Source organism: Ambystoma mexicanum, chromosome 6q (assembly GCF_040938575.1).
Source record: "Ambystoma mexicanum isolate Mex_15411 chromosome 6q, UKY_AmexF1_1, whole genome shotgun sequence".
NCBI classification, from domain to species: Eukaryota; Metazoa; Chordata; class Amphibia; order Caudata; family Ambystomatidae; genus Ambystoma; species Ambystoma mexicanum.
The window spans coordinates 606,282,069-606,309,417 of NC_090937.1; the positions used below are offsets into that span (position 1 = coordinate 606,282,069).

At 45.7% G+C, this 27,349-nt stretch overlaps 1 protein-coding gene across 6 annotated transcripts in view; it reads right to left on the reverse strand.

Moving 5' to 3' along the window:
- Positions 1-27,349, reverse strand: part of LOC138516167 (malate synthase-like) — a 494,080-nt gene that overhangs the window by 102,470 nt on the left and 364,261 nt on the right. For all 6 annotated transcript variants that reach the window (XM_069631088.1, XM_069631089.1, XM_069631087.1 and 3 more), the window contains one exon: positions 11,530-11,597. In XM_069631088.1, coding sequence (XP_069487189.1) covers positions 11,530-11,597 — 68 coding nt within the window. The remainder of the gene's footprint in view (positions 1-11,529; positions 11,598-27,349) is intronic.

Sequence of the window (27,349 nt, forward strand, 5' to 3'; positions counted from 1 at the left end):
CTGCTCAACCAGTACACCATGCAGCTTTCCAAATATCCCATTCATTCCTTTCACCTCTTGAATCCATTTTCCCAAATCAGTGAACTGCTGCAAAGCTTCCTTCTTTTAATTGGATGCATAGCACAGTGCCTTAAATGGTGATATCTCAACCTCTCTTTTTCATCTATGACAAAGTCCTGCATAGAAAGCCTACATTAATTGATATTTCTCTTTGAGAACTGGTCTCCCAGTTTTCCATATCCCCAACTAACCCATTTGTCTGAACCCTGATCTGAAAGAGCTGGTTCGGACAAAATCACCATTCCCTTGAATTGTTGTAAACAGTGATGGGTACAATATTAAGCTTGTAATGCGTACCACTATGTCCCAAGCCTCCCTTTCTCCTATTGTAATTACAGGGCCTGGGGTAGCGACCCTGTAGTTATGGTTAAGTTGGCTAACTCATAGAAAGAGCACTTTTTGGGCGGCTTATAACTTTGCCCCCGCCCCCCCCTTGACGAATCCTCACCAAACTTTGCAAAAAAAGATATGGCTCCCTCAGAATGATTCTGCAAAGTTTGGTGCGGTTTTGTTTAGGGGGGGAAAGTTATAGGGGGGTCCCAAAATGTGTGGAGATCCTCATAGACGCGATGGAAAGACTTTTTTGCTCGCGTCTACAGCCAAAACCGCTCGATGAATTTTCACAAAACGTGCGTTAGGAATAAAGTGTGCTTTTGTAAATTTGGTGTCAATTCGTCCAGTAGTTTTAAAAAAATGGCCAGAAAGTAGGTAAAAAAGAATTTGTGATATTGGGGTCTGGTCCACAGACTCACTTCCCAGTTCAGGGTCGACGGACACGTCTGGGCCAATCAGTGGGTGGAGTGATGTCCACGGACATCATACATGCGCGCTGACTGGTTGCTCAAAAACGTGAGGTGCATCATATTTTTTTAAATGGTCGCCATGTTGGGTCCGCAGACAACCGCAGATAGCACAGTGGGGAAAAAGTCTGGAAAACACAGTTGAGATTATTTGGTGGTCGAAAGGGGCCTGGAAAGGATGGGGGGTGGAATAAAGTTGACATGGAGCTGTTTTTATAGGTGGAAAAAAGGTGTGCAGGTTCCGCTGGGTCCGCAGTCACTTCTGGTGTCTGCAGATATCATTTGGATGGCAGGGGGCTCTGGGTGAGTCTTGTTATTTGACGGTGTATTGTACATACTTGTCATATGGTTTAATTATATTGTGGTGATTGTGGCCAGTGGCCAGATTCCTGGGGCCCAGCCAAGTCCCCAGTATAGTAAAATGTGTGTAGTAATTATAGATACTGTAGGGGGAGTATACAGTATTTGTCATATGGTAGAGTTATATAATTATATGGTATTTATGATAGTAGGACAATTGAGGATAGTGCTCCTTGATGTCTCCTCTGCTTTTCACACGGTCAACCATTCTGTCCTTATTAAACGGTTACATGATACCTTTAGCCTCTTGGACTGGGCACTGGACTGGCTGACCTGTTTGCCTCACTAACTGCCCTTCCCAGCTGCAAATGGGCCGTTTCTACTTCACCACCTCTCTGTCTACCTGCAGACTAGCCCAGGTTTCTATCCTATGATTGTGGCTCTTCAATATATATTTCATCCCTCTGGCTCACCCGATGTCCTTCTTCTTTTCTCATTTCTAGTATTACGTTAATGGCACACAGCTTTCCTTAAACTTCCCTCAATTAATTTCTTCTACTAGCTTTTTTTATCCCTGATTGTTTGACTACCATAGAGGCATTGTCTGTGGCTAACAATCTCTGTCTCAATGCCACTAAGGTGGAGATGTTTCTTATTGTGACACTTGTGCCCTGTTTTTCTCCTACTTTCTGGCACCCTCTTTGGGCCCTGTAAACTCACCATCATGTGAGGCCACAAAGCTTGGGGTCATCTTTAAGTCCCCTCTCTCCTTTACCCCTTACATTTTGGAGCTTGTAAAGAAAGCCCACTTTCAGCTTCACCTCCTTACAGGCATTTTACCATTCCTCACCTTTCCCCAGAAGCTCAACGTCTCTAGAGCACTGGTCCTCTGTAGGCTGATCTACTGCAAGAGCCTCTTCCTTAAACTCCCATTTTTTTGTCTACACCCCCTTTGTCTAATCTAGAAAAGGACTGCAAGACTTATTCTTGGCCTTAAGCCCAGAGATTGTATTGCTGCAGCCCTAAAATGTGTACATTGGCTCCTGGTGGTTGCAAGGAGGAACTTCAAGATCATCTGTATCATTTACAAAGCTTTCAGGGGCTTGGGACTACAATATCTCGAACCTTTTCTCCCCCAGTACTGCCATGCTAGAGCCCTCCGCCCTGCTAACTGCAATTCTCTGCTTGTCAAACGCTTTTTGAAACAGAGAGAGGGAGACATGTGTTGCTGTTCGGCTACTACCTCTCTTTGTAACAGCCTTCCTGCTCCTCTTATACTTCAGCTGGACTTCCTTAAATTCGGAAACTTCTGAAAAACCTGCTTTTCTCTTCCTTTTTTGCTTAATCACTTCCCTGTAACTCATACTACTGCCACTGAGACTGGTGGCCTGGTCCCTCATGAACCTTACAGGTTCCAAGCTCCATATCTAGTGGACACCAGTACAGCCCACCTTCAGCACTACCCTTGCGCGTCTACCGCCTGGCCGCTGTCTACCCCACCCGTGGGACTTTTCTGCCCCAGTAGTTAGCCAGTGGCCTCCCACCTTGGCATCTCCTGGCACTTTCCTTCTGCGCTCCTATGAGCACTTGGAAATCCCTAATCCCATTTCCATTCATGTACTTCTCTTACTGCACAATGCATATGTGCATTTATAGCAGCAGTGTGTACAATTTGTTTGGATAAGCAAGGGAAGTGGCAGTTGGTGTGTAAAGTTGAATATGTTGATAGGGTTATACGTAGAGTTTTTTTTAACTAATTGATGGATAGATGTGTGACTGTTTGAAAGCAGGCAATGAGGGAGTGTTACAAATACAACAGTAAAACGGGTGGAAGGGCTGTGTTGTGCAATGGTGTGCAAGTGCAATCCTCGAGAAGGGTCTGAGGAGACTGTAGATAGTCATGAAGGTCCATGGATTATGGTCCTTATTGTATGCTAGAGAAAAGTATTTGGGACAGAAAATTGTTTGTGTTTTTTTCTTTTTCTCTAGTATGCAATTGCCCATTATTTCCATTAGCAAAGTACAAAATGCTAATGGGAATGTTGGAGAATCTTATTGATTCTGACTACTTTACTGAAAAATGGAAAGTTTATGGAGTTTGTAACCTTATTTTTTTAATTCTATTGTTGTTTAACTGTGAAAGGACGTTCCTAAAGGAACCTTTTTTTTAGGTGTTCTTTGATTTTGATGTTTTTTTGCAGGAGAGCCCAGGAAGTAAGGTGGGGAGGGAAATGAGGGAATGGGCACCAAACACAGATATGGAGGGGCAGGTGGACAGGGGAAGATGTTGGGCATGCGTTAAATCTAAGGTAGGGGGCAGTGTTTCTCATGCTCCTTGATTAAAGCCTTAAAAGAACTTTGAAGCTGCTTCGCTCTGCAGAGTGCTGTGTTGCAGTATATACAGAGTACATTTGTCTTGGCCGGACCGATAGCACAGCGAGCAGAGCGCTCGCTTTGACATCTGTGCAGAGCCTGCTGATGCAGGTTCGAATCCCGGCAGGGCCAAACTCAGCCTTTCATCCTTCCGAGGTTGATATATGAGCACCACACACCGTGGGTAATAATAAGCAGCGCTCAGATACCTAAGGGTTTGTAGTGCTATATAAATGCTAAATTATTATTATTATTATATGGATCAACAGCCTCTTTTATGGATTGCAAGGTAGCTGTTGGGATTTCGTGTCCCACAGGAGTAGCCCGTGTGTTGCAGAATTTGTTGAGGAACATGAGGTAGAGGAAGACGGCGTACTACTTCCTGAGAAAGGAACAGCCCTTCTTATAGCACCCCGGTGGTTGGATTTGGTATGGCGGTGCATGGAGGTGGTCCGGTAGAAGTACTGCCCAGGTTGTCCACCACTGAGCACTCAGTGCATTTGACCCTGCTAGCCTTAGCCTTTGGTACACCCCCAAAGGTGGTAAAGAACCACCACACCCATGAGGTTACCAGACATTTCGTCGAAAAAAAAATGGTCGACAGGACATTTGGTCAAAACCATTTGGTCGAAAGACAAATGGTCACATTTTTTTATTTTTATTTTCACTTTTTTTGTTTTTTTTTGGGGGGGGGATTCTAAAAACCCTTTTTTTCCCTAAACTAAAACCTAACAAATATATATATAAATAAATAAAAAATTCTGCCATTTGGTTTTCGACCAAATTCCGTCGACCAAATGTCTTTCGACCAAATGTCTTTCGACCAAATGTCCGGACACCCACCCATGATTCTCTCTGGGTGTTGGAGGAAGGCATTTCCTCTATCTCATCTTCCTGGTCCTCTTGATTCTTTTCAGCATCATTGCGCTTTTTCCGTTGTTCTGGCCCTCCAGCTGGTGGTGGTGGTTCCTAAGGGGGAGGAATGGCCATGGCAGATGCAATTTTTGAAGTTAAATAGCAGTTGTGCTAATATTCTTCGAAGCATGTATTCTCTCTTGGATTGCAGATGGAAAATCAGTAAGAATAGGTCTCAGAGCTGTGCTAGGGTACATTTTCAGCTTGAAATTTCCTAGATCAACTGAAAATGGAGTTTCAAACTGTTCAGGAAGCATGGACCCACGAATGGCAGACAAGTTTGCGAACACGTGTTCACACCGCGCGCATGCGGTCACAGACACTGTCCAGAAAGTCTGCGATGATGTCACCAGTTCGTGAACGTCGGCGAACAAAAAAAGGTATAAAGAGTTGCAGAAAGTTCATAGAAGTGTTAAAAATGTTGCTAGAAGGTGGGGAGTGGCACAGTTTTAAGGTGAAACTTTGTAGATCGGCTGAAAATGCTGCTATATTGGGGGTAAGTATAATGTTAGGAAGTTGTAGCAAATTAGGGTGCACTGGTAAAAACCTATGAAATTCAGTGAAAAACTTGGCTAAAGGGACGTTATGGTTATAAATAAAACCGAAAACCCCCAGAAAGTTGCCAGTTATGGTAAGCTAAGCAACCATAACTTGCGCCAGCACCGTGCACTGCTAACGCTAACACCAAGGACATCAAAGATGACATCACCCCAACTCATGTGTTGTCACCATTACTTACTAAACCAACACACCTCATCTCCAGTCTATCATTTAACCCTCAGCGTAGAATCCCCATGATAACACTTTTTCAGATTTTTATTAGGTTGCAAATGTGAGAAAAATATGTCTTGCAATAAATTACTTTTACCAACAAATTACTTTATAAACAATGTCTATGTTAAAGATCTCGCCTTCAACTTCTCCTTTCTGCTTTGATCAGTGTATCTCCTGTGTAGTTCATACACCCCACCTTTTGTGTCCTCTGCCACACCGCAACTCTGTGGAGAGGCTCCTTTCAGTGTGTTCTATCATCAGTATCCCATCACGCCCCATTTATTAGTTGCCACCTCATCTCTGACTATGTCTAAATCCTTCAGTGAGCTACATGGTGTGATTTCTTTCTTTATGTCTCTTTGTTGCCAGTGGGGTGTCTTCCTTTTCCGGATCCTCCATCGTTATTCCAAGTATTTCTCCAGCATTGGATCTTTCATAAATACACATGCCAGTGAATATTGCCAGTCGTCAGGCTGGGAATCCTCGGTATGCAAATAGCAGTGTGCATTGCAGAACAATGAACTGCATTCACTTTAGTGATCTATCAGAGTCCGTTTTGGTTAATTTGCTATGCAGCCAATAGGCACTCTTTTCCTCAACTGCTTTCCTGAAGGCCATTTTCCGATGTCTTACTGCATGTTCAGAGTTGGGAGTCCTCTACTGAGTTCTTCTTTTTTTCAATGATTTATATAGCATCTTTCCATCTACAGCATTGTGTTGCATCTCCTTTTGAAGTTTGAGTGTTTTAGAGAGCCCTTGCACTCAAGGAATGCTCCCTAGGGAGGGGATCAATATCATCCTATTCTCCTCAGGTTTGGATCCTGGGAAGTGTTACCCATGGCTAATAATGAAGGCAAACAAAAGCATTTTCAGGAATTACTCCACCTGCAACCTAAAGAACATCTACGTGGAAGATAAGCATCAGGAATGCTTGTACTGCTTATATCCCGATCATAAAATGAGCTCCTGCCCAATTTGCCAGTAATTTTCTAAAAAGACCCTCAGAGACCGCCATATGAGACTTGTGGCGTGGTTTGATGAAGGGACAATTACTTCAATCACTGCCTCCATCCCGAGCTCTGCTTCTGTCCAGCCAGAGCAGACCTTTGGAAAAAGCCACTTTGTCAAAAAGGGTGGGATCACATGAGGAGCTTGTCAGTTTGAAACAGGTTTTTAAGAACACTCATAAGACCTCCCTTCCAGCAAAATCATCTTCCACTGGACTAAAACATCATAAGGCTGTTATATTGTTACCTGAAGGACATCCACAAGACCATCGATGGAAGACGTACTGTTCATGATCCACGCTACAGCATACGCCCCCATTGCACCCTTAACAAAGCCGTTGTCAACAGCTTCTAAATCCAAGCCTTCCAAGCCAATGGTGAAACAACCTCTCATACTGTCAATGACTCTTTCATCAACAGCTCAGTTGGCAATGGCTACAACCATCTAATCCATGACTTTCTGGTTGAAGGTTACCCCAACAATGGCTGCCAGCTCATCAATGATAGCCTCCTGGATGATTAATGTCAGTCAAGGTCCACTCTGTCGAAGGCTCCATCAATGAACTTTATGAGCCCTCTCCATCCACAAGCATTGGCCAAAAGCATGGTGTACTTGCACAGCAACCATATTTCCAACTGATTTATGTACCTGCTGTCATTCCCCAAGATCGGAACATCAAATTGATGCAGACTTTCATGGACCAGCGGACATCTTTTCAGAGGAAAAAGGAGGAGCTATGTGATAGTCAGCCACTTCAGTCTCAGACTCCTCATGTGCCACTTGAGTGTTTTGAAAATATGCCAAAGGAACAGTTTACACAACCTCTTCTGTAGGCACACTAACTGCCAGTGGACGTTTTGCATACTTTAAAAGCTCTAATCAAGATACACCACCTCAGTGTCCAGCAGATCTGCTGCAGCTGGAACAACCCCACCGGTCAGGCAAGCAGCCTCTGCTCCACTTTGGCCTAAGAAAGTTACAACCATTGACATGCACTCAGACACTGATTCCGAAGAGGAGGCTCATCCAGACATGGCCTCTAGCACTCCTCCTTCGCCAGTGACTATGATGATCTAGTGCCAGCCGATGAAGAGCCTATACAGCACCCACCTCGAGATCCACCACATGATAATATTGGGGTGATCCACTCTCAGAAGGTCTGATGCAACATTTACTTCCAACTGAACAAAGGATGGAGGGATTTGTATACCAATGTCAGGGTAATAGACATAAAGCAATCCTGTTCATACCTAACCTTGAGGACATCTGGGAAGATGGCTTGGTAGCCATGAGAAATCCCTACACTGCCCCAGCCAGGTGGGACCATTTGTACAAAGAGTATAGGTCACCTAATAAGGCCTCCAAATGCATGTGGGCACAGCTGAGCCAAGACTCTGTATACTCTGTAGAAATGAGGAAACGGTCCTCCAACCCCTCTTTGTCATGTGTAGTTACCCCTGACAAAGAGAGGAACAGCTGGGTGCATTCAGCAAATTAGTAATTACCACAGCAGTGACCACAGTCAATGCAGCAAATTCTATGATCATTTGTGTGCGCTACAAAAAGAGCTCTGGAGTCCACTCTTAGAATACTTGCCAAACATCAAGAAACAGGAGGCCTGTGTTTCCTCAAAAAGAAAGAAGCTGAAATCCCTGAGTAACCTGCAGCATCACAAACCTTATCAGTCCTTTCGTTCAGGCAACAGTTCTGCGGGTTGGGCAGAGATGCCACTCCCATTTCTATCAAGTTACCTCCTATTCCACAGGAGAGCAGTAGAAGGTGAGGTTGCAGTTCTGGCCAGGGATGGAGTGAATGACACTCTCCACCACACATGACGCCAAACTCTGGAAGAGTTATTGATTCTGTTAAGGAGATTTATCATTTTTATGCTTCATGTTATGCTGCCGAACATTGGAACGCCCTCCTACTACCAGTAAGATCAGAATCCTCTTATTTGTCCTTCCGTAACAGTTTGAAAACTTGGCTATTCACACAAGATAGGCTATAGTAGCTCTCTCTCACAAACCATCTGAAATATCTACTATGTCCAGTACTGTTAACAGTATGCTTTACTCTGAATTCTCACCTGAACTGTTAACCGTATACTTTGCTTAAAATCGCCATGTATGTATGTATTTCATGCTGTGCTGTCCTTACAAAAAAACAGCTCCCAGATGCCTCAGGGTTAGATGCGCTTTACAAATGACAAAATAAATAAAAAAAAATAATAATTCCCCTCTCCTAGTGAGGCCCCAGCACTTGTTGCTGGGCCTCTGGACCTTTTTCTTTAATCCTGAATGAGTGGAGCCTTTTTCCACTCATTCATTCTTATGGGCTACTGTTCTATGGAGTCTACTTTCCTCCATATCTCTTTTAAGGCGTATGTATTTTACTATTGCAACACACAGCTCCTTATGGGCAGTGTTGCTGGGAACCCATTGGATTCTCCTTTGAGATTATTTTCCATATCCTAGAGTAACTACAGTCCTTAAGGATAGAGAGATATTTAGTATCTCTCGTAAAACGTTATAGTCTGAGAGATTGGCACACTCCACCTTATGTGGAGTGCCAATCGAATACTTACTATCTCCCTTGTCTCTGCACAACTACTGTGTGAATTCTCTACCACAGGCTATGTTCAGAGCCCCGGTTATGCACAATAGGGTTGCCAAAGTGCTAATTTAGTGGCGCCTTTCTTTTTTTTCCATTACTAGCGTGGTTGTTCTTTGTCAGCCATTATTCTACCGTCCAGGGAGGGGGAGGCCTGTGTGAGTGTTTTGCCTTTGGCGGGAACCCTTGGTGTTCCCGTCTAGGCCCCAGTGTGTATGGGCAGGCAGGGAGGGGGGGAGTTTTTCACTCCCCTGCCTTTTGTCTGCCTGAGTGCCTGAATGGAACCAGCTCCCACTCGGTGTCGGGCTGGCCTGATTGGACAGCCACCTGCCCCTTTTTGTTGTAAATTGCTGAGAGAGATTGCAGAGGAGTGTGTGCTGATGCTGTTAAAAGGTGAGGTTCCTGAGGTGAAAGGAAAGTCAACCACTGGAAACTGAAGTAACTGAAGAAGAAGATGGCCAGAGATGCCTTCAGACCCTTTGCAACACCGTGAAGCCACCACTGCTGTCCTGGCCCCGTTTTCTGTCCCACAGAGGAACTCCGAAGAGGACGACTCCTTCCCTTTGACTAGCGAGAACAAACAGTTGCAAGAAGAACCTTAATCAGAGCCATCTCCCGAGGTGATGTGCCTCTCCAGAGCTGCGGGACCCCAAAACCAGGAGACCTCTGATCCAATTGAAGATCATTGTCGTGGAAAGACTGAATCTGTCCAAGTCTTTGCTTAGCTCCGAGTAAACCTCCAGAGACACAATCTGACCCATCCAAGTCCCTTCAGCAGAGTGCAGGACTTCAGGAATCAAAGAAAGTTGTCCGAACGAATCGGTCCTTTGTTGGTGCTGCAGAAAAGGTGCCAAAAGCACGGAGTGACCAGAGGATTTGCTGAAAGCCGTGCCATAGGTCCTCCCTTGAATCTTCTATGGAGAGATCCCATCCATTGTCCTGCTTTCGTCGTCAGACCAAGGATTCCAGAGGTTGGGTCCAGCACTGCCACATCGAGGAGAATCCAGCCACAATCCTTTCTTCAAACCTAGGTACTGTAGGGAAAAAGTTTGCTTAGTTAGAGCATTGGAGTGCACGTAGAGGTTTTCAGGGCAACCCTCTCTTACCTGTGACTGAAGCTGCTGCTTGTGTCCCTTTAGCAAGTCCTTTAACAGGGTCTCCAACGTTGGTTGTGTCCTCTTGCATCATAGAGACTAGAAAATATCCACAGGAGTTTTTGTTGTTCTGCTGCTTGTCAAGACTTTAAGCCCTCTCCGAGCTCCCTTTAACCAGGGTTGCGTTTTGGACCTTAAAAGACTTGCAGTGCGAAGAATCTGCCTCTAGAACCCCAAGCCCTGCTAGTACAACATTAACCAACTATTTTCCTTCCCAAAAGTCACTAGCTTATATGTTTATGCCGAGTAAATCTACGGCATTTCTGCTAAGATTTGCGACTGTGCTTTATTACCGATAATACGATAGAACTGTCATTACTGTCAAAAGCTGCAACAAATGTAATTACAAACTAAGCAGTGGCCTTTTGGTCCGATGTGTTTTGGTTCAAAAGTGGTATTTAAAAGTGATATATTTTAATATACATTTATTGTTTCTTTGATGTGCATATCTAACTAGGTTCAGTGTACTTACCTACATCTCAAATCTTCCTCTTATGATAAGCCTGACTGCTCCGCCACTCTACCAAGGTTCCATGAGTACTAAAGACTGATAATAAGGGCCTCCTTATGAGTATGGAGGTCGCCATGCCCTTCATAAGGGCATGGCTGCCTCCATACCGTGTTCCAGGTCCGGGTTCCTTCAATGAGGAATTACCGGGCCATTCCAACCTTGGAGGACCCGGTAATTCCTCATTGAAAAAACCCATCCCCATTTCAGCCCCCATAGGGCTCAATGGGAATGGGGAGGGAGCTAATAGGGCCCGTTATTAGCTCCCTGGTCCCCTTCCGGGACCATCTAAGGACGTCTGGTCTGACCAAACGTTCTGAGCAGGTCCCACAAGGGAACCTCGTAATAGGGCGGAATGGGTTCACCGGCACTGGCACCATTACCGGCGCCGTCAAACCCATTCCGCCCACCTCGTAATGGGGCTAAAAGAGGTGGGGATCTACCAACCAATGGGATCGTTTTGTAAAGTCCTACCTTCAAATGGACTTTGGGAAAACTCCCCTAACAGATTCCAGGCCATCCCCAAACAACAGCTCAGTCAGTGCAGAATTTTACAGCTTAGCCTGCCAACACCTGCCTTGCCTCACTCCTCACTGTGATGTCCAATGCCACCACACAAATGCACCACAGAGAGCTCTCCTGGGTAGAACAAGGAAAACGATGCTGCAAAAGAAACACGTCTATAGTTATTCTTTCATAACGCGCCGGAGTCCAGTTTCCAAGCTTGCTTCCAAGACAAACGCGTTGCTCCTGAGCTATCCTCCCGACCTGTTATGTGTTGTTAACTTAGGTTGTACTTTCCGCAAAGGTTCTAAAGTTCAGTGCATGTGAACTCTCTTGCACGGAGAAAAGTCTAGTTGCCTATTGATTTGTCGGTTGCTTCGAATAAGGCTGTTCTTTAGGAGCAAGAGCGTTACCAGCGCCTTTTGATAAGCATGGCCAGTCTGAATAAATGATGTGCATGTAGTGCTTTAAGGACTTGCCAAGCTGATATTGTTCTTAAGTAAACTGGGCTGAGATATCATACCTGGGACCTGGAAATCTCTGCTGTGGCCGAATCTTCAACTTGCCCACGGAAAAAGAAATGGCCTTCTCCTTCAGAAATAAGACAAATACCACAACATATGTTACTTTGATATACTGTATATTTATAAACATCAGTTTTAAGTTAGTTGATATACTGTACAGTGGGCCTGTCTCCAAAGAGCAGACACTCTCCAGAAAAGATACACTGTAGCGGGAGAATCTCGAACATGTGGCAGTAGTACTTAGAGCAGTGTTGTGGTTGGGGTCCATTTGAGACTTTATGAAAAAAGCATTGTTTGGTGGGATGGTGGGTGAAATATGTAATTCAGAAAACACACAATAGTACGGTATGTTTTTTTTTACCTATTAGCACCCTTGGCGGGGAGCCAGCCAATCAAGAGGCATGGAACGCGGGCTGAAACTGCTAATCTCAACGCGCGTTCATAGCTGCCTGAGGGCCGGTTCCCCTGTCCACCTTCTTAGCCCCACTGACCCAATAGTAATTTGTCCCCTCACCCCATAACCCCCACCTACTTGATTGCTGCAGCGGTGGTCCAGCAGCTTCTGTCTCCCCTCCGTTTGCCCATCTTGAAAATGGAAGAAGGGCTCCATACGGAGCATAGCCTTCTTATTCTTTTTTTATGGCAGCCATGTTTGTATAGTATTTTCTTTACGTCAACAGTATGCTACAAGGTGGCCCATTCACGGAGAGAAAATACTTTCGAGTTAGCCCCGTCCTATCCCATGGGACGGGTGTTAATAGTGTTAACCACCCGTTCCAAGTGCTGGAACGGGTGTTAAAGTCTCAGGGCCTTTGTTAAACACACTTGCTTTGCTCAGGCCTTTAACTCAGGCCCCGGGCCGTTAACATCCATTCCAGCCCTTGGAACGGTGGTTAATGCTTAAATATTACATTACAAAAATTCAAAATTTAGACAGAGCACCAGATGACATAAACAACACTGGGGTTCATGTAAAATGGTTGTGTTAGTCTGCATTTCTGTGGTATTATGCTCCAGCAGTGATTCATGGAAGAAAGGAATATTGTAGATGGTCTAGGTAAATTTCACCACATTAAATGTTCCAAACACCCAGTCGACTTAAAGGGAAGGAGGTTCAATCCTTACACCATCTGCTTTCAGCTTCTGAATCATTGAATTAATGTCAGTGGTACTGGGCACTGAACCTACTGCAGACCTGGCGCTAAAAGATTGTATTTATTTTCACAGGGCAACGAGGCCAGGCATGACTTGTGCTTTCGCTAGACAGTGGCTGGGAGCTTGGGTCGAATACGAGCTAGCCACTTGGTCCAAGCTGACCCGAAAACCTCTAATTCAGAATGTTACTTAGGCAATAACGTCTTCATTGACAAGCCATACCAGCTGGTAATGGCCTGCTGCTTGAATTAATATGCTGAGCGTAGCCTGGTACAGCCAGCCACTGACGGCTTCATTGCCATTTGTAATCTGGCAAATAAAATCTAATTCACAGAAGTATTTCCCACAGCAATTGTTAAAACAATCTCCATTCTTAGTTATTCCACAGGGAATAAAACCTTATCAGAAAGTTCAAACGGGCTACAGGCACGTTTTATCAAAGTTGACACCACTCACTCTAAAGTGGCCAGTGCCAATTATACATTTGCCCATAGTGGTACATATACACATGTTATACATCTTAACACATATCTCCTTAGAGTGTCGAGTGCCTTTTAAACAATTGTGAATATGCTTCATATCTCTTGACCAGACCCCCCAGAGGGCTAGCTAATTCTCTTCCACTTCCTTCAAGGGGAACTTGCACAAAATTAGGAAATTCTCCTTTAAGTAGGCAATCAAGGGCAAAGATAATGCCAAGTGCTTTGCTGTCACTTTTCCTGAACATAGAACCTCTGAACAGACTGCATTGGGGGAGTGAATACATTTCACAAAAAAACGAATGTCTTTTGTCCCTCAAATGTGGACAACCTATGATCAGGTGGCGTAGGGTTCCTATACTATTACCATTGCATAGTCTACATCTGCGCTCTCATCGTGGAATGCATAGTCTCTCAAGCCCACACCTTCCGCGGTATGTAGTACATTAAAGAGGAACCTTAAAAGCCACGATCTTGCTTCCGCTGATGGAATTTTATTACATAAATCATGAGAGATTGAAGGCCAGGCAAAGACTCCACATATGTTTTATGTAATCCTAGGTTGATAAGATTATCTCTATTTTTGTGATTTCTTGTTCCTTCAATTTTTTTATCATGTACCCAGGATTTTACATTAGCACTCGTTTTTCTGGGTGAAGACCCTGCAGCAATCCTCGCAGGATTTAGCAAATTCAATCACCGGGACATCCTTGTTACCTTCTAGGGATTTGATTACAACATATCAAAGAGTGTTAGATTCGCCCAGCAATATCTTCTCATGTAAGTTTATTGTATTTCTTAAAACTGAGTGCCTCCATGAAAGTAGTCCCACCTCCAATCTAATCATTGAAATTGGAACTGAGTTTGGTAGATTTAACACTGATGTCCACAAATAACCCTCCAATACGTTTAACCTATTTAGGTCCGTGTCATATAGCAATTCTAGACCATGTGGGATTCTGGCCGTAACCTTTGATTTACCAAATTCAATCAACGGAAGTAAAGTAAAGGCACAGTATTTAATTAAGATCACTTTCCTTTGCGTTTTAAACAAATTTACTTTGGCCTTTGTGTTGTCCTTAATTGCCATTAGGTTGTTTGTGTTAGTGATCATAACCTCGGGTATTACAAGGAATCAACTTCCTCTATTTTGGTATTATCAAGAGACTATTCATATGTTTGCTTCTGTTTACACAACAAAGGACCAACACTCCGAAATTACTAACACTTGCAACATTCTAGTAGTAGTGTGGCATAGGCAACTTTAGATAGATCTTCTCGCTATCCTTGTGTCCCCTTTTGTGCAGGTCAGACAGTGGAGTACCTCTTTCTCCATATCCTGACTAGTGTGAAGAATGTTGCAAGTGTTAGTAATTTCAGAGTGTTGGTCTTTTTTTGTGTAAACATAGTGCTAGTTGGGATCAACCCTGTATACTTGGCCGTGAGGCAACCCTTTTGTGACTTTTATATTTTTGCTTCTTCCCAGTTTTCCAGAAATAAATGATCTTTGATTTTCCCAGGTTGATTTCCAATCCATTATTACTTGCATAAGTCCCAAAATATTTTAGGCTTCTTTGTAAACCGATTGGGAGCCTGTCTAGCAAGATGAAATCCTCCACGTAGGGAAACTGTCTGACAAGTATAAATTAAAGAGACAGGGGAGTATGGAAGTATGCACCCCTGTCTCAATCCCACATTGGCCTTAATATCATTTGACAGGGTGCCCTGGTATCCAATCCTACCTGTAATGAATTGTCTGTATGGAACATTACCAGCATGTTAAACAAGCCTAGTGGTATATTCCATGCAAGTAATTTGGTCCAAAGCTTCGCCCTTCACACCCTGTCAAAGGCTGCAGACATATCCAATGCTGCCGAATAGAACGAGACAGCTGCCTAACTTTTAATTTTTTTTTAAAAAACTTTATTTATTTGACTTGACAACACACAAGAAACAGAGGGAGCCACACGGCACCCGCAGCAACAACCAAGTAACATACATATTCAGCAGTATACCATAAGTCATCTGTGGCAGGCAGGGGGATCGGGTAGTAGATACGCATTGGCATTTGAATCAAAGGAGACACAGTTCACAGAGCGGCCATGTTACAGGGAACAACCAGGGGAGGATGGAACTGAGTTTGAAGGCGACGTCATCCCGGAAGTTTTGCCAGATGTCTCTTGGCCTAGAATGTGGATGTTGCATTGCGCTCCAGGCCTCTTCAGTGTCATGAGCCCACGTAATGAGCCTGAGCCACTGTGTATAGGTAGGCGCCTTAGGGCGGAGCCAACACATCAATATGAGCGGACTGCCAACAACATACAAAGACCCGCCAGTTTCTTAGAGTCGCGCCCCAGCTGAGGGAGGTCATGGAAGAGACAGTGCAGTGGGGACAATAGTGTGCTCTAGTATGTCCAATAGCGTGGAGCAGATGTCTGACCAAAATTGGGTCAGGTGAGGGCAATACCAGAGCATATTGATGTAAGATGCTTGATCAGTGCCGCACCTGGGGCAATTGGGAGGAAAGTCATGGAACATACGATGTAGTCTCTTTGGTGTATGGTGATATCTGTGCAGCACTGTGAATTGTATTAACTTAAATTTAGAGTTATAGGACACGTCGTGGGTGCGGGCACACATTCAGGACCATCTCTCGTCGGTGATCTCTACCTCAAGATCCTCCTCCCAGCTGCATTTCAGCCCGGTAAAGGGGGGGGGGGCTGCTCTAGTCTGTAATAAGGAGTAGAGTCTTGACACCTTCCCTTTGAAGGAGGAAAAGGAACAGAGTTCCGCAACTATAGGTTCATCAGGTGGTAGCGTGGGGAAATCAGGGTATCTGCATTTGAGATTCCTCCGGAGCGAGGAGTATTGTAGCCACGCTGAGGGCCGACGCCTGAGGGAAAGAGGGAGTTCAGACCACTCAATGAAGTTGCCCTGTTCATAGGTATGGCGGAGTGCCAGAAAACCACCGTCAGCCCAGCGAGATACGATAGATTGTGGAATAGGTGGGACATCAGGGGAAAAGTTCCATAGTGGCAGGTCCCTGTGGATCGGATGAAGTGTGTCGAGCATTGTCCAGAGTTTGGCTAATGCTAAGGATGTGCTAGCCACGGGGTCTGCAGAGTCGGGCTCGGGAGGAATAGGTTTAAGGATAAGGGAGCCAATCACTCAGTCACAAACCGTTAGTTTCTCCAACGAACATGCGGGGGGGGGGTCAGTGGTGTTAAACCAATGAGAGGCAAATTGAGATTGGGCTACCGCCCAGTATCTAGTGAAATCTGGGGCGCTAAACCCGCCCAATTCCTTGGGGGTGGTCAGCGTAGACAGTTTGAGGCGAACTGCCCCTGAATGCCAAAGGAAGGTGTTACTTATATGGCGTAGTGATTTGAAGAATGCGTCCCCTGGCCATATAGGCAGATTGGTAAATCGGTAAAGGAGTTGAGGTAATACAACCATTTTGATTATTCCAATCCTACCTCCTAGTGAACTGGGGAGTCTAGTCCAGCTGGAAGTTTTTGTAGAGAGGTTTGTCAGATAATTCTGGTAATTGTCTTCACACAGTTTCGCCGTGTGGCGGGAGACTACCACCCCCAGGTAATTGATGCTCGATTGAGACCAGGTGAATCCCCATAAGTCCATAGGCGGTTGTGTGGAGTCTGTGAGTAGGAATAATATAGATTTAGAACAGTTTACTTTCAGCCCAGATATGTCTCCAAATCGGGCAACATCCGCCAGGATGGGTGCGAGGTTGGTTTCAGGGGAGCGGATGTACAGGAGAGCGTCATCGGCGTACAGGGAAACTATATCGGATTGACCCGCTGTGCGCAATCCCCTATGAGAGTGTGAATGGCGAATCATGTCGGCAAAGGGTTCGATGGCTATGGCGAAAATTAGCGGGGAGAACGGGCATCCCTGTCGTGTCCCTCTGGATATCTGGAAGGGGATTGAGCACCTATCCTCTGTGCGAATTCTGGCCGAGGGGGCAGTTTAGAGTAGCTTAAGCCAGGTTTGGAAGTTAGGGCCAAACTTACATTTCTCGAGAACTCGCCATAGGTATTTCCACGAGACTGAGTCAAATGCCTTCTGCATATCCAGAGTGGCTGCTACCGCCTGTGAGGTTGGGTTGATCCTGCTAATCACATTGAAGAGCCTTCTCAAATTCAGGGATGTGGACCGTCCCGGGACAAATCCTGCCTGGTCAGGGTGGATGATGTGGGGCATGTATGGGGCTAAGCGGTTGGCCAGTAGTTTAGCATATATTTTAACATCACTGTTAATCAACGAGAGGGGTCGGTATGAACCGCACTGGGGAGGGGGCTTGCCAGGTTTGAGGAGGACTGCTATCAACGCCTCCCGGAGAGATGGGGGAAGTATACCCTTTTTGCACGATTCCTCCCATAGGGCCAGTAAGTGTGGGATCAGGTCTGACTTGTATTGCTTATAAAAATCCATGGGGAGTCCATCCGGGCCAAGGTCCTTCCCAGATGCCAACGACTCGATGGCCTCAGTGAGTTCCTCGAGAGTGAAAGGCCTCTCCAGGGAGATGCCTGCATCGGCAGACAGGACTGAAAGAGGAAGATTATCTAAATAGGAGTCAATTTCTGGTATATGGGGACCATCAACTTCCGATTACAGGGAGGTGTAAAACGATTGAAATTTAGAGTTGATATCCTGTGTGGAAGTGGCCAGTGAGCCGTCAGGCTTCACTATAGCTGGAATATTGGGGGCTCCGAATTCACGACGCAGCAGCCTGGCCAGCATACGGCCTGGCCGCTCTCGGTCACCATATCTCCTTACCGACTGGGGGGAATCCAGGAATTTAACCTCTCGTTCTGCAAGGCTGCGGAACCTGTCCAGTTCCGAGCCCAATGCCGCTAGAGTAGTTGGGGAGTGATGCTGAGCGTATTGGGTCACGAGGTTAGCCAGGGCTGATTCACTAACGGAGATATCTGCACGGATTCCCTTCAGAATGCCATATCCCTTGGAAATGGCAATTCCCCTCGTATACACCTTAAAGGATTCCCAGAGGATGGCTTGCGTTGTCACAGAGTTTGTATTGATCTCAAAGAATTCTTCAATGGAGGATTCGAGTTTGGTAGCAAAGACCTGATCAAGAAGCGCATGAGGGCTCATCTTCCACTGCCTGGTTTTATCGGCGTCCAGGCCCCAGTTCAACGAGATGAGTACCGGTGAATGGTCTGATATTGTTCTGGGGAGGATAGCCTGGTGAGACAGGCATCTGACCAGCATGTCAGTTATGAGCCATCTATCTATTCTGGAATGTGAATCGTGAATAGAGGAATGAAAGGAGTACGCGCGGGAATCGGGGTTCATTAGCCGCCAGGGATCTACTAGTGCCAGTCGAGGGAGCGTTGTAAGAATGGTATAGGCTGCTCTGGAGAGTTGGTGAGGCCTCGAGCCCGACCTGTCTAGGGTGACATCTAGTATCGTATTAAAATTGCCTCCCCATATAATCAGGATCAGGGGGTAGCTTTCCAAGACAGAGGCTAGGTGTAAGTAGAAGTCGGGATCGTCTACATTCGGACCATATACGTTCAGGATGGCTACCTCCTGGTGTTGCAGTGTGCCGATGGTTAATACATATCTGCCAAGGGGATCTATACGCGAGTGGTTACACGTGAACTTCAGGCTCCTGTGTATTAAAGTAAGAGTGCCACGGCTTTGAGTGGAATAGTTAGTGTAATACTGCTGGGGTCCCCACTGTTTAGCGAAACGTTCACATTGTTCAGAGCGAGCATGGGTTTCCTGTAAGCATAGAATTTTAACACAGTGCTGTTCAGCATGTAGCTGTATCTGCTGCATCTTTTTGTGATTACCCAACCCGCGGACGTTCCAGCTCATAAAGGTCAGGTCGTTAGTTGCCATTCGTGTCGGGGTATTGATTGGATTTCTGTACATGGGTTACCAGCGAAAAGGAGTCAGTCAATCTGGATGCATGTGGACCCCTATCTATGTGTTCATGATGTACTACTGTGGTGCATGCGGCACCTCCGGGGTTGTCAAGACTTTTTTAAACATAACGTCCCATCCCCCCTCCCCCACCCACATCCCTCCACCAATCAGAAGGACGATTCCCAAACCGAACCATAACAACAACCAACTTCTAGGCATCTGCGCCTGGGGGCCTGTTAGTTAGCCTGGCAATGGTGCACTGGACTGGGGAGAGCGTGAGGAGATCATTCAATACAGCAGCATTAACCAAAGTGTTCAGTGTAGGCACAAGGGTGCGGTGGGGCCATGGTTCAAGAGAAAGGGGGCAGCTGGAGACAAGGAAAGTAACCATGGACTCTAGACCACAAAACATAATGTAGGCCCAGGGTGACTGTGGGCGAACTCAGGATCCCGGGATCTAACCCCCGGAGGCCTGGAAGTAAATATGGGATAGTTTCCAAACTGGGGTCTCATCAGGAAAAAAAACGTCACCAAGCACAATGAGTCTGCGTGGCAGATAAGGGCCACATTGCGAAGGATCGATGGAGCAACAAGAACAGAACTAGCAACTGATGCACTTCCTTTGAAGCGTGGCCATCACAGGAAGCCTCGCCAACGACGGTCCCATATATGAAATAAACTCAATCAATGACAATCGTGAGCGTAGACCTCGTGGCAACGATGAAAGGATCAACCAGGAAGGTGTTCGTCAATAAATTTCGATGCCTGTTCAGGAATAGTAAAGAAGAATGTTTGGTTGGAATGTTCGATCCTTAGCTTTGCGGGAAAGAGCATGGAGTATTTAACTCCTAAGTCACAGAGTCTCTTTTTCACCGCCAGAAAGGTTTTGCGTTCTTGTTGCACAGCAACAGAGAAATCAGGATAGAGATGGATCCTCAACGATCCAAGAAGCAACTCCCCCTTGGCCCTGGCCGTCCGCAGAAGGGCATCCCGGTCCTGGAAATTTAAGATTCTGGCTATAATGGGGCGAGGAGTTGCCCCGGGCCTGGCGAGGAGGTGCCCCGGGCCTGGGCCTTGCGATCAAGGAGCGATGTGCCCTCTCAACTGCGAATTGTGCGGAGAGCTTCAGTGCATCCAGGAGTGTCAAAAGGATGCGTTCCACGTATTCCTCCATGTGCTCCTTGATGTTGTCCTCGGGTACGCCGACAATGCGCAGGTTATTCTGTCTAGAGCGGGATTCGATGTCATCGTTCTTCTTCTCCACTGCCGAGACTCGACTGGTGAGTGTGGAAACTGTGGCACAAAGGGAACCCAGGTCATCCTCCGCAGCGCTGACCCTTGTTTCGATCTCGGCAACCCGGCTGTCTGTTCTTTCGATATTGGCTTTTATAGAAGAGAGGGTGCCATTCATATCATCCAATTTAGTATGCAGTGTGGTGAATCCCTCGCGCATGTACTCCAGCATCTTCTGCGAATCATCAGGGGTTAAAGATGTCGAGACGGTAGGTGCTTCCTCCGGGGGCTCGGTAGGCGGTCTGGATTGTGTCTTGGCAAACATGTTTAGTGAGCTTTGCTTCTTTCCAGCCCCAGCTCCCTTGGTCATGGCGATGGCGAGAGGAGGGTTCAAGGAACCCCAGAGAGCACCAGCGATCAGAGGTGTCAAGTTTCCAAGTTGACAATTGCCCAGGTAGGGCCGCCAGGAGGGTGGTGATGAGGTTCGGCTGGGCACAGCGTTTGCGTAGCTACCTCCGGCAAAGCAAAGGCCCTGGAGTGTCTCCAGCGCCGCAGAGTGTTTCGTTGTTCTGGTGTCTCAGGTCCAATGCTTCGCAGGGTCAGCGCAGGCAGGGATGACGCAAGGGGGAACAATCCACGCTTGGAGCAATGACAGTGGGGGTCCATGAGGATTGGTCCAGTGTGACACCAAGAGTAGACGGTGCGACCACTGTGGTCAGTTATGAACAGGGTGGGTTCAGATGGATAAGGTAGGACGCCATCTCCAGCTAGGATCGCGTGGAATGTTCTGAGGGCTGCAGGGTTGACCCAACGGGTTTAGTCCCGGCCCCGTGTGGCCGCGGGGGTCCCCGGGATCTTGTATCCGCCAGCTATTTCAATTGGCCTTGGTGACAGTTGGGGCCCCTATGCGAGCCCAGTCGTGTTAATGTTAAGTGGCGAGATCCAGGGAGGCCAAAAGTTTGTCGCCCCAGTGATGGAGGTGTGCAGTGGGGGCATACTCGCCAGCCACAGCAGTTCGGCGCGCTCCGAGGGCTCGGACGTCCCTCCCCCCAGCGGCCTGCAGCACCGCGATCTCAGGTAACAGAGAGAGCCGTGGTCTCCGGAGCCGCGGCGCAGGGCGAGACAGGCAGCCGCAGACTCAGTTCAAACAGGGGCCACAGCTCAGCCCTCAGGGAACGTCAGGATCCAGAAGTCCGCAGGGGCGTAGCGGAGAGGTTCCTACAGAAGCACCGCCAGTGCAGAGTGGATTAGCTGCATTTGGAGGGAGTTATTTAGGATTTATGCGCTCTCCCAGTCCAGAGGACAGCACTTAGGCGGCCATCTTGCTTCGGCACAACAGCACTCCCCCAACAGCTGCCTAACTTAATGCTTTCTGTTGTAATGAGACATAAATAAATCCATTTAGCATTGTCACAATGAAGCCTGGTTGAAGCATTGACAGACAACCATATTTTGTGGCCCAATCTGTCAAATCTTTAAGGACCAACGACGCCACCATTTTACTTGAGGTGTGAATCATACTTATTCTGTGATAATTAGATGTAATTAGATGTAAATAGTTACTCACCATAGTTACTCACCACAATCACTTTATTCCAGGTACTGGGCTTTTCCCCTGTTTTTATTACCTGGATGTAATGTGACCAAAGAATTTCCACCCATAGCACCAGAATCTAGTTATATATTCTGTTTGAAAGTCCATCTGGGCCTCTAGCAGCCTTGTCTTTCAGGCTGCTAACTGCATCTCGAAGATTCTGTACATCAAAGTTTGGTATAAACCCTTATCTTCTCAGTTATGTGATACAAATGATATGTGACCACTGTTCGACTTAAACCTTATTTTGAGGTTTTTTTTCAAACTATTTATAAATATCATGGAAAATATAATTTTGGCTCTTCTGAACGCCCTAGACAAAAGGAAATTAATTCTGTCGTATATTTATTCTCACATGAATCATTTGAAACCCATGTTCTCATGATCGACCTGTGAACATTTCGCATTGTGGGCGATGTGTGGAAAGAACGCTTTGGCTCTAGCCTTTTGGATCCGATTTTGACAACCAATGAGTTTCTTTGGCAAGCCATCAGAAAGCGCATTTTAGCCACATTGTCAGTGAAGAAACTAGCATTCTCGGTCTCTTTCACTCTCTCCCTTTCTTTCTCTGTACCTCTTCCTCTGTCTGTGGGCGAGAATTGCACTGTCAGGTGTGCATTTGCTACAGCAACCCCAATCATTGCTTACAGCAGTGCAGCAAGAGAAGAGACATCTGGAATGAGGGAGTCATGTATATTTTTACGGTTAAAAGTGCAACAAGAGCACCAGTGGGAAGGCATTCCCAGAGGCGGTAACTGACTTCTGTTTGGGGACATATATTGTCATTAAGTGTGTCGCCATTACACATATGGCGCTTGATCGATGTAGGGGATTTGAGGGGGGCGTGGATAGGCTCTTCAGAGGGGTGCTGGGCTTCTGCCAGACCTTGTAAGGAACCAGATGACTAGACTGCAGGGTCTACAACTGCATTTGGTATTTTCTATTTTTTGTTCATTATTAGTGTTTGTGCATACTGACACAAATGCACCGTTCAGCTACATTAACCACCAATCAGTGGCCAGCACACAAAATTAAACAGTGTCTTGGTGCTCATTGGTTTAATGTGAGCATAACACTTTCCAAGAAAGAAGCACATTTTGAGAGATAAAATGGTGTCTAGCCTTTGTAAAATAAGCCATTAAAAAGGAAATTATGAAATGTAACTGACATTGTAACGAGGCCCACTTTCACATTTTACCATGTTTGTTTCTTTTTATCACTTCCAGTATATGCTGTATATGCTGTACAAAATTAAAATGTTTATTTATTTATTTTTGCAATTGTATAGCGCACTAACGGCCCGCGGGAATCGAGGCGCTGTAAGGAGACGTAAGAAGGCTTGATTCAGGGTTACAAAAATGCGGTCCAAACAGAAATGCTTAGTTCAGAGATCTTAGTTGCAGTTATCAAAGAACATTTTCATGATAGGTTACACAACATATGAACAATGCATAGTGAGACAAAGAGCCTAGTTTTGATGGCTTTCCCGAAGGTTGCATGGGAATCGATCCTCCTAAAGGAAGGGGAGAGGGAGTTCCAGTGATTGGCCGCCATGCTGGGGAAGCTGGTGCTGCCCGCCCGCACTCTGCGGGTGAAGGGTACAGGGATTCTGTTAGTGTATGCCGCTCTGGAGGGTCTGGATGGGGTGTGGAGACAGATTCTTTGAGCTAGATACGGAGGAGCAAGACCATGAAGGCATTTGTGCATCAAGGCTAGTGTCTTGAAGGTAATTCTTTCCTTGACAGGGAGCCAGTGGACCTTCCTCTTGACCTCAGAAATGTGGCCACGTCTTGATATGCCAGTTGCAGCCCTAAGGGCATTGTTCTGTGCTAGTTGAAGTTTGGCCAGGTTTTTCTGGGAGGTGCCCACAAAAAGGGCATTGCAGTAGTCAAGCCTTGACCCAATTATCGCCCTAGCAATGGTGAGGCAATTCAATTGGGATAGGAAGGGTCTGGCTGCATTGAGGAGTTTGGAATGGTAAACTGAAGTGGATGCTATTGCGTTGACCTGTCTATTCATGGATAGGTCAGATTCAATGTAAACGCCCAGCGTCTTAATGACTTTGGAGACAGCAATAGGGATGTTATCAACGGCAAAGGAGCTGTATTGTTCATTCAATTTCCCCAAAGTGGACGGGGGCCCGATTAGCAGGAATTCGGTCTTCCCACTGTTGAGGCATAAGCAGATTTCTGTCATCCATGATTGTATTATTGAGTAAATGGAATTGATGTTGTTTAGATCAAACAGATAATCCCCCAAGAGGGGGATGAGCACCTGGGTATCATCAGCATAGTTAAGTGTATGAGATGCCCATTGCGTTGAGGATTTTAAACAGGGGCCTCGTAAAGAGATTGTAGAGGGTTCGAGCTATGCACGAGCCCTGCCGGACCCCACACTTGATGAGACTAGGGTTAGCACAGGAGGAATCTGAGAAAACATTCATCACTTCATCAGGAAGTTATCCATGTACAGTCCCTCGGGAAGAAATTAGCTGCGGTGGAGAGGTGATGGCAAAGGGTCTTGTGATCCACCAAATGTTACACTTGTCTTACTGAGTAAACCACGTTATCAAGATCTACAATAACCATATAAGTTATTTTCTGCTAGAAGGTTTTGTGATACGGATTTATAATGCGCCACAGACAAACTAAATTGCATCAAAGCATGAACAAATTCATCATTGCAAGATGGGCAGCCTTGTGCACTACTATTGTGCTCTTTTAAAATACAGTAGGTGAAAGGAGAAGGGAAACAAATAGCACCAATGAGGGTGAAAGCGCATTTTGGGACCATAATTGAAAACAATATTTCTGCCATACAAGGATTGCATGCTTAAATTGCAAAGTGCATAATTCACAGTGGCTCAGTGCTCATTTCATTTTTTACAACACTCACCTTAACATTAAAGTATCAGTAACCATGAACCATACATACTCATTTGGTCTGCCTTATGATTTGAATGTGAGGATAAAAAGATTTAGGGATGTTATACCGCGGTTGAAATGTCTGTGACCATCGATCACTATACTGTATAGTATAGTCAGAAGGGTGTTGCAGGAAACCCCCCAGCTTTTTTTTGGTCTGGTGAGCCGCGGGGGTGTCCCCCGCAACCTCTGCTCACTATACTGTATAGCATAGTGAGTAGGGAGTTGCAGGGGACACCCTTGCTGCCTTTGTTTTTCTTTTTTTACCTACCCCACCAAAATACCTAATATACATACCACAAAAAGTTTGAACTTTTGGTAGTTCAAACTTTTTGTGGTAGGTATATTAGGTCTTTTGGTGGGGTAGGTAAATTGGATTCAGTCATTTTGGCCGAATCTGATAAGAAGGCTGCAACATCGGTCACTCATTTGGGGTCTGACAGTGTTCTGCTTCTTGTTTTGTGAGTTGTTTCCTTTCCAGGCTACGTTTGGGAGCATCACTGAATTTTAGATGAAGTTGAGCTGGGTTTCAGGGTAAGACTGTCTTTGCATATGGGGCTATGAGCAAATGTACTTAATTATATATATATATATATATATATATATATATATATATATATATATTCATCAGAATTAATTTCATATGTGATAACATCACTGATGTCATCAATGTCATCTTTTTTTTTTAATAACAAATTTTATTACATTTTGTGCAATAAACAACAAGTTACCAACAAAACCATAAGACTTTACATACAGTTGGCAGAGTAGCACGGATGAGTATACTTAAAATATATGCAATCGCAGCAACACACATGATGTGAAGTATATGAGCAGTTAAGGCAGCAGGCAGTTTATGGATGATTATGATGTGCAACCATCCCAAAGAATGGTGTTAGCAGATATAGTCTCTGTAGGACTGCGTGCCAATGCAAACTGCCAATATTACATCAGATTTATATTGTCTGTTCCCATCTTCCCCAAATCTTACCTGCTTTGCCCGGGCAGCCTCTAGCTTGGTAGACTCGGCGTTCCATTAATATGACTGCATCCACATCCGATGTCCACTGATCGTATTTCGGGGTGTTTTCTGAACCCCACAATTGTGCAATGTTCCTTTTCGCAATTCCTGTGGAAGTTGAAACCAGTAGCTTTTCGAATCGTGACAGTTCTAGAGTGTCTACAATGCCCAAGAGCAGGAGTTTAGGATCCGTCGGAACTGGGCGGCATATGACCCTGGAAAGCCTCGCGCTACATTTATGCCAGAAGCGTTGTATGCGTGTACACTGCCAGAGGATGTGGTAGAAGGATCCTTCTTCTTGTTTGCAGCGTAGGCATTTGGGGTCGGTCGATTTCCCCCAATTGTACAGGGTTATTCGGGGATAGTATATCCTATGTAGTATCTTAAATTGCACCAGCCGAATTCGTGCCGAAATTGCACATTCTCTAGGATACATCAGGATTTCAATCCAGTCTTCAGGTAATATGGGGCCAATATCATTTTCCCATTTCGTCTTCAAGGTCAGCAGCTCTTTCGTACCAAATGAGGAGATAGCATTGTTCATGGTAGATGTGACCTTGTTGTTTACCTAATCCATTACTATGTTCCTTTCTATAGGTGTGCATTCCGGCATGTCCACGAGTTGGGCCCTGTGTACGATAAGTGCATGCTGTAGTTGTCCGTGGTGATACTGTTCAGTCTCTAGCAAGCCATGTGTTGCAGCAAGCTCAGGGAACTGCATCAGCTGGTCGTTCACTACTATCTGCTGAATCGTCTGTATGTTAGCTGCAGCCAAGGTTGGCCATTTCGGGAGGTTGGCAAGATTCGGGAGGTGAGCATTGTTCCAGATGGGTTGGACTGGGGTAATTTTGTTATCCCAACCTATGTGTTTATGTATTTATTTCCACACCAAGGCTGTGTGTACTGCTATCGTGCGTTCAGGCGGGCGAGTCTGCTTACAGTAGAGGCTTTCGAGTGGGGACGTACCGTGTCTCGCCGCTAGTTCGGCTCTTATGTGAGGGATGCTCGGGTCTCCATGCAGGATATCATTCACTGTTGCCATTTGAGCTGCCCAATAATAGATCTGGATGTTCGGGAGTCCTATTCCCCCTTCCCAGACTGAGCATTGGAGAGTTTGGAGGGCAATTCTCGGGCGTTTCCCACCCCATAGGAGTGTACGTGTTGTGCTATTTATACTGTGGAAATCTACAGCGGGGATGTGGAGGGGGGCATTCTGGAGAATGTATAGAAAACGGGGTAAGGTCAGCATCTTAAAGAGTGCTGCCCTGCCTAACAGTGTCAGTGGCAGTGCTTGCCAGTGGGCTACGTCTTGCTCATATCTTTTGATGAGTGGGTGTAGATTTTGTTTTACGTAGCTATTTAGCTCGTTGGCGATTAGAATACCTAGGTATCGGAACTGATTGGTCTCAACTTTGTATGGGGAACCCGATGTTGGAATGCAATCTATCCCTTTAACTGGGAACAGCACAGATTTGGACCAGTTTACTTTGAGTCCGCTAA